Here is a 7,338-nt window from a genome sequence, read left to right as displayed (position 1 = left end):
CCCGGGGGGCGGGGGCAGGGGACCGGGGGCCCCCCGACCCCGCTCCCACATCTCCCCACCCTTGGGCCCCTGGCGGCTGGCCAAAGCCCCACACCCGGGTCTCTGCTGCGGGGGGGGCCCGCCTGCTCCTCTTGCCGATCTGGGAACCAGCCTGGAGCCAGCTGGGACGGGGCTAATCCGAGCCGGACGCGGATTCCTCCGAGCTGGGGGGTGGGCTGGCGACTCCCTCCTCCTCCGAGTCCTGCAGGCAGGGGATGGGGTCAGGGTGGCGGGGGGACGGGGTCAGGGCAGCAGCTCCCGCTCCCCGCCACCCTGGTGCCCCACAGTGGGGACAGGGTGACAGCAGTGACTTGGGGACAGCTGTAGCACAGGGACAGGTCACCCACACCCTGAGGGATGTGACCAGCATAGCGCAGACAAGAGGTACTCTCAGAGGGTGCCAGCCCCTGTGGGGCCGGGATGAGTGAGCTGCCTTTCGGAGAGATGGACGGAGCGTCCCCTGGGAAGAGGGGCTGGGTGACCCAGCCCAGCCAGCCCCCCAAGCGCCCTACCTCCTTCTTGTTGTCTCCGGAGGAGCTCTCGTCACTGGAGACAAATTCCTTGCTCTTGAAGCTCTCACTCATATTCTTGGAAGAGGACTTGGAGGACAAAGACTTGGAGGCAGCGCCTTTCTTCTCCACTTTCCCCTTCATCTGCTTCTCCTGCTTCTTCTTCTTCTTTTTAGACCTCTCCCTGTGCGGTGGGAGGGCAGAGGGAGAGGAGAAGCGTTACCCTGCTGACAGCCTGCCAGCCCTGTCCCAGGCCACGCAGAGCCAAGGGCGCTCTCCATGCACCCCCCAGCCCTCCAGGAAGGGGGGGCAAAGCCCTGCCACCCCTCCCACCAGCCCGCCCTGCTTGGCATGCTCACGTCTTGGCGCTCTCTGACTTGCTGCCCACGCTGTATTCCTTCATGGCCTTCTCGTAGTCCCTCCTGGCGTCTTCCGCCTTGCGATCCCATTCCTGCGAGAGCAGAACGTCAGCCGGGGCCTTCTCAACACTGCTGCTGCCATCCACACCCCCAGAGCCCAACGCCATCCCCACCCGCACCATGTCCCTTGGCACCTTGGATCACGCCTACACTCACCCAACAGCCCACAGACGTTGCCTCCCCGCTGCCCTGCTCCCCCCCTGGCCTCCCACCCCCACACCACCAGGCTCCTGAGGCCGAGAAAGAGCCCACCCTTCCTCCCCCTCCCAGACCAAGCTCAGCTCTCCGGTCCCACACCTCTTTCTTCTCCTTGGACATGGCTTTCCAGAGCTCCCCAGCCTTCTTGGACAGGTCTGTGATGCTGATGCCAGGATGGTCTGACTTGATCTTCTCACGGTTGGCATTCAGCCAGAGCATATAAGCCGACATCGGCCGCTTGGGAGCATTGGGGTCTTTCCCCTTCTTGCTCTAGGAGTGGAAAGAACAAGTGTGAACGCCTCGAATGGCACCGCTCACCAAAGACCTCTGGACCTGGGGTTGCCGCGAGGCAAGGGGCTCGCTCTCAGCTTGCCTCCTACACCACACCAGCAACTCGGCTCCACCACTGGGGGAGATGGGTTGTCAGGTCACACCCACAGAAGCCGAAAGGACAGGCTGTCGGAGACAAGCCCCCCAACAACCAGAAAGACTGGCTAGGCATGGGCACAAGGCAGCCTCTGCAAGAGGCTCGACCTGGACTCATCTGCAGGCGGCAGCAAAGTTGGGCTCAGACAACAGTCTCAGCCAGGGCAAAGCACAGGGAGGTGGTGGCACCAGATCAGACCGTGGCGGAAGGCTGAGGTGAAGCAGCTCAGCCGATGGGCTGTGACCTGCGTCTCCCCAGCGCTGTGACCTGCTCCCCACAACCCGCCAGCAGCAACCCCTCACCTCCACCTGCTTCTTGCGGGGCTTGCGGTCTTTGACAATCTTGGCCTTCTTGGCTGGCTTCTTCTCATCCCGGTCACTGTCGCCATCACCGCTGGAGGAGCTGGCCGAGGCGTTGCTGTCAAACCTGCGTGGGGGAACTCTGCTTCAGCGACAGCTCAAGACCCCCACCCCCAAAAAGATGAAGCACGAGGTGGGGGAGCCACCGCAGTGACAAGCGGGCAGCAAGACTTGCCCCTGAACTCTCCCAGCCTCCAGCGACCCCTAATTCAGAGACTTCCTGAGCTGAAGCTCTCAAGTTCGCACTTAACAGCTCTCAGGGGATTTTCCTTCCACAACATGGCTCATCAGCTCCTCGCTTCCTGTAAATTTTAGGCACTCACAACGTCAGACAGCTCAACTCCACCAAGACGCACCCCCTCCCATCGGGCTGGGCCCGTGCTCACCAACGCGCACAATGGCCCTTTGCGCTGGTGCGGAGGCTGCCGAGGCCTCGCCTGGGCCCCGGCTGCTGCCCCCAGCTGCCCTGCCCTTTGCCAGTTGCACGATGTTGCTGTAACAGAGTGTGCCTGGAGCTGCGCCCGCTTCTCAAGACTTGACTCCAGGAATGTACAAAGCAACACCGGCTGCACCGAAGCATTCCCCAACATCCAGGCAGCCCCGCACTGCCGCTGCCCCCATGCGCCGCCTGCAAACAGCACCTCCCAAAAGCCCCCCCTGGACAGACCCCTGCCCAGCCTCTACTTACTCTTCAGCCACGTCATCATCCTCTTCTCCAGGGTTGAAGGACTCATCTGGAAGGAGAGAGCATGGGGGTCAGCTCATAGCACAGCAAGGACGGACAGAACTTCACCAGGGGTGGGGGGAGAAGCCTGAGCCCCCCTGGCAGTCCTTCACGCCCGCGCAGCCTCAACCCTCACCAGTCTCCTCCCCGGAGCCGTCACTGCTGTCGTTGGCATTCTCCTCCCGGATCTTGCCCTCCTCCTTCATCCTCTCCAAGTAGGCGTCGTGCTGGTCCTCATCAGAGTCAGCATATTCGTCGTAGCTCTGCTTCATGCCCTGTGGGAGAGACGGTGTGAGAGCCCCTCCCTGTGTTCCCCCACCTGCAGCACACACACCCCCCCTGGAAACCCCAACTCCTGGCATGTCCCTGGGCGGGCACGGCCCCCGCGCAGGCCCCAGACGCATGCACGGGGTGGGGAGGATGGGACACCCGCCACGTCCCCTCCTTCTCCCCACCAGGGCTCCAGAGGGGCAGAAAAGTTATCGGAGTTAGGGGGGGGCCCCTCTTGCAAATCATGCCAGAGTTACTGGGTTTAGTCAGGGACCACCACAGCCATGCAGAGGAAACCTGCACCAGGAGGAGGAAGAGGAGAAAGAGGAAGGGGTATCGCACGGACCTTTTTCCTCTACAAGGGCAAGGAGAGAAGAAAGAGGTGAAAAGAGGGAAAAGCAGCAAAATTTTGGAGAGAAGACGGCCCCCCAGCCCCCTCCCCACCCCAGCCGGCAGGGCAGCGGTCCCAGCGGGGCGCAGGAACCAGCCCGGCTCAGCAAGTACCTCCTTGAGGCCTCGGTTCTTGATGTTCAGCTTCTTGGCATTGACAAAGTCAAAGAGCTTCCCGTACTCCTCCCTGCAGGGCAAGCAGGGCACTCAGGGCCTGGTGGCAATCAGGGTGCCAGCAGCACAGCGGGCAGCCTGGCGGGCACAGCGAGAGCGCACCCCGCAGCCCGTGCCCTGTGCCCCGCACTCACCTCTCTATGCTGCTGAAGGTGTACTGCGTGCCCTGCTTGGTCTCAATCTCAAAGTCGAAGGAGCGGGTGGTGGTGGTCCCACGGGCAAAGTTGACGAAGGAGATCTCATCGAAGCGGATGTGCACAGGCGGCTTGTGCACGTAGATGAAGCCACGCTCCAGTGGGTAGAGCAGCCCCGAGCTGGCCTTGTATGAGCAGGTGATGCACTGGGCTCCCGAGTGTCTGTGAGAGCAAACGCAGCCCTCTTACACCCACAGGGAGCAAACGCCCTCCCCACACCCATCCCCACAGCGAGACAGAGGCCCCTGGCAGCCCGGACGAGCCCGGCAGCGGCTCCCCTGGCACAAGGCACAAATCTCACAAAGCCCCTTCTCCCCAGCCACAGGAACAAGAGAGGGGCCAGTCCTGCTGCCGGTCAGGGGGGGTCTCAAACAGCTTGGCCTCCAGCTACCAAACCAGCAGCTCCGCCCATCCTAACAAGGCCAGGGCACCGGCACACTTTGCATCTCTCCTGATCTCCACACCCTTTACTGCGGCAGGAAGATCCCACGTTCCTCCCTACCCCCCTCGGCCAGCAGCAGCATGCCTCACCCCTGGAAGTTGCCAGGCACGGTGATCTTGCGATTCACCAGTGCCTTCATGACCCGGCTGACCATCTCGTAGAGGGAGCCCGACATGTTCTTGGTGAGCCGCCCCTCGAAGCGTTTCTCCACCTCCTCCCTGCGTGGCCAGAAGAGAGGACAACAGTGAAGACGTGAACCCAGGAGATTTGTTACCTCCCTCCCAGCTCCCCACAGCCCCTGGATCCAGGGAGGGGGTGGTCAAGGAAGTGGCCTGGCAGGAGAGGAACTCACTCGTTCATGTTGAGGGTCAGGGAGATATCCTCATCCTTGGAGAAGAGGAGGATCAGGAAGTGGTAGCGGGTCTGGCCTTGCTTTATCGGGGGATCCAGGCTGATCTGAAAAGAGAAGAGGAGGCGAGGACCTGAAATCCCGCAAACCCATTGCTTGCCAGCCTTCCCTGGGGGCAGGAAGGCCCCATCCCCTCCTCACCACAAAGAACATCTGCCGCTGGTCCTTGTGTGGGAGCAGGAAGAGGCGCAGCACAGTCGTATAGGGGATCTTGTAGTCAAAGGTCTTGCCATGGAGGTGCAGGAAGGTGGGGTAGATACGGATGTCATATCGCCCGCGAGGCGTCAGACACTGCAGTTCCCGGAAGATGCAGATGGCATCTCCAGTGGCCTGGATCACGTCCGCCTTAGAGAGGACGTTCTGAGCAAAGGCCTGCAAGGGAAGGGAGTTACGGCCGGGTGAGGGCACCCAGCTACCCACCTCCTCTGCCCAGCCCGCTGTCCCCCCAGCCCCCCACCCACCTCCACAGGGTCCACGCCATCCTCCTGGGTGGGGGGCACATAGAAGCGAACTTCCATGAGCGAGACCTCAGCATCATCATTCTGGTGGAACTCCAACGTCACCTCGTTCTTGCCCGTCGTGCACTGGGAGACGTTGCTGAGGGGGATCTCAAACACCGGCTGCTCCCCAATGTCAAAGGAGAGCAGCTGCCCTGTGGGGGCAGGAGGGGAGACGCAGCCCGTCACAGCGGGATCAGAACGACCACGCTACGTGGCAGGGACAAGAACCTAAGGTCCGCCCTGTGGGGCAGGCCCACGGCTTCCTCCTAGGTCCCATCACCAGCAGCAGCCTCAGTCTTCTCCCAAAATCCAGCAAGGCATCTCCTCTCCCCCTGCCCCCGCATTCCCATGCTCCCTCCCAAGTCTCCAGGCTTTCTCCTTCTAGCTACAGCTCTGGAGATTGACACTGATCAGAAGTGAACAGGAGCGAACCGCATGTTCCCATGTTCCCCTGGTCTCAGACCAGGGAGGAGTGTCCACCAGCTCCCCTGGCTCCTTTGGGAGCTGCCAGGCTCTGACAGATCCTCGCAGCTCCCGCACCAACCTTTCCTTTACGCTGAGTGTTCCCTGCCTGCAAAACCTTCCCCCAGGACTCAGGGCCCACAGGCGTTGCCTGTTTTCCTGGGATGTCTATCACCCTCGCTGCACCTGAGGACACCCCTAGAAATGGGGCTGCTGCCCAGGGGACAAGGCTGGGTGCTGCAGGAACAACCATGCCATGGGGAAACTGTCCCAGCTACCAGACCAGCCCCACCACCTTGGGCTGCACCCCACATGGAGGTTCCCTCTCCCCAGTAACGGCATCACCACGACTCACCTCCGAACCTCACCGTCCCCCAGTTCCAGCCCTTCACACACAGGTCCTTCTCCGCCAGCTCCAGGCGATAGTGGGCCTTGAAGAAATCTGAGAGCTTATCAAACTCCTGGGCAGAGAAGCAGGGAACATCCGTCAGAAACCACCACCTACAGGCGGGGGATGCCCGGAGCCCGTAACCGCGACACAGCCCCCCTGGCACAAGGGAAGTGGTGAGAAAAATGGGGGCCAGAGCCACAAGACTCACAGTGAGCACAGCTTGACACTGGGCAAGCACAAGCCAGTGAGAGAAGAGACATCAGCCAGTGACAAGGACGGGCCAGGCAGGCAGGGGCCAAGGGACTCACCGATTCCCGGAAACCATCGTATTTGTAGACATGGCCGTTCTTGGTGAGCAGCTTGAGGCCATGACCGAGTGCCACGCGCCGCCACACACCCTCGGCCAGCTCAGAGGCCTGGATGTTGTCCACCTTCCCCGTCTTGCTGTTCTTAAAGATCACGCCCTGACGGCTCAGCCGCAGCCGCCCGTCGTTCTGGTGGGAGAGGCAGGCGTGAGGCAGGGGTGGCTTGCCCTGCACACAGGGGCATAGCCCAATGACACCAACAGGCTCCGAAGCAGGGAACTGCTGCCCTTCAGGTGCAACAGGCAGCTGCGCAACCCCTCCAGGTGAAACAAGGTGACTCCCCCAATCACCCACCAGCTTTAGCCTTCACACGCTCCTCATCACTCAAATTTGGGATTCAAGTGGCCACAAGACAGTCACCAGCACCTTCGGTGCCACTACACGGCTGCAGCTGTTGGGCTTTTGGACACCCCCTCTGGGGTTATGGGTGACCCAGAAACATTCAACACCACAGCGAGCCCCCCCACCCACTCCCTGGCGTTGGAATAGGCTGACAGCCGCCACACAACCCTCTTGCAGCAGCTACGGTGGACGCGCAGAGCTGGCATCCCTTCTCCCTCCTCCTGGAAGCATTCCCAACCGCAACCTCGCTTGCTCTGCAACGGGCTGGCACTAAAAGCCCCCGTCGATGCTCCAAAAAGCTTCAGCCCCGGAAATGAGGCGCCTCCGCTCCCAGGCGAGATCAGCAAAACACCCTCTGCCAGGACGAGGTGGCAGAAGAGATGCCGGGGGGCGGGGGGGGGAGCGCCCTGCAACATTTTGGCTGGAAGAGCCGGTCTCAGCACGTTGTGCCACCCACCGGGGCCGCCCCGGGGTCCACGGCGCCCCTCACTCACCATGGATCCCTTCACCTCCTGGTAGATCTCATTGAACTCCAGCGTGTCGGCCATGGCGGCTGGGGGAGGCAGCGGCACCTGGGGTTTGGAGGGGAAGGAGGCCAAGCGCAGCGAGTCCTTCAGTTCCCGGCCCGGGCTGGCATGCCCCGGGCCAGCGGCTGGTGGGGACGGGGACAGAGCAGCTGTGGGGGGAGAGGAGGGTGAGCGGTGCCCGGCGAGGCCCCGGGGGA

General features: G+C 62.2%; 2 protein-coding genes across 2 annotated transcripts in view; one reads left to right on the top strand and one right to left on the bottom strand.

The window, feature by feature from the left end:
• Positions 1 to 16: 16 nt before the first annotated feature.
• SSRP1 (structure specific recognition protein 1) lies at positions 17 to 7,332 on the bottom strand. Its single transcript, XM_009635763.2, has 16 exons — positions 7,109 to 7,332; positions 6,216 to 6,401; positions 5,872 to 5,977; positions 5,016 to 5,206; positions 4,696 to 4,926; positions 4,498 to 4,601; positions 4,235 to 4,363; positions 3,644 to 3,865; positions 3,450 to 3,522; positions 2,812 to 2,950; positions 2,640 to 2,685; positions 1,895 to 2,018; positions 1,265 to 1,435; positions 908 to 999; positions 552 to 732; positions 17 to 241 (listed from the first exon to the last, which is right to left on the bottom strand). Exons 1-16 carry the CDS (start codon positions 7,160 to 7,162, stop codon positions 173 to 175), a joined length of 2,118 nt encoding a protein of 705 aa, XP_009634058.1. The 5' UTR covers positions 7,163 to 7,332; the 3' UTR covers positions 17 to 172.
• Positions 7,161 to 7,338, top strand: part of P2RX3 (purinergic receptor P2X 3) — a 5,028-nt gene continuing 4,850 nt past the window's right edge. Inside the window, 1 exon segment of the mRNA XM_035891352.1 lies at positions 7,161 to 7,315. Within this exon segment, the coding sequence (XP_035747245.1) occupies positions 7,161 to 7,315 (155 nt within the window).

This window comes from Egretta garzetta, unplaced genomic scaffold, assembly GCF_000687185.1.
Source record: "Egretta garzetta isolate BGI_Z169 unplaced genomic scaffold, ASM68718v1 scaffold923, whole genome shotgun sequence".
In the NCBI taxonomy this organism is placed as follows: Eukaryota; Metazoa; Chordata; class Aves; order Pelecaniformes; family Ardeidae; genus Egretta; species Egretta garzetta.
Note: the sequence above shows the minus strand (reverse complement) of the source record. Positions and strands in the feature narration are given on the sequence as shown.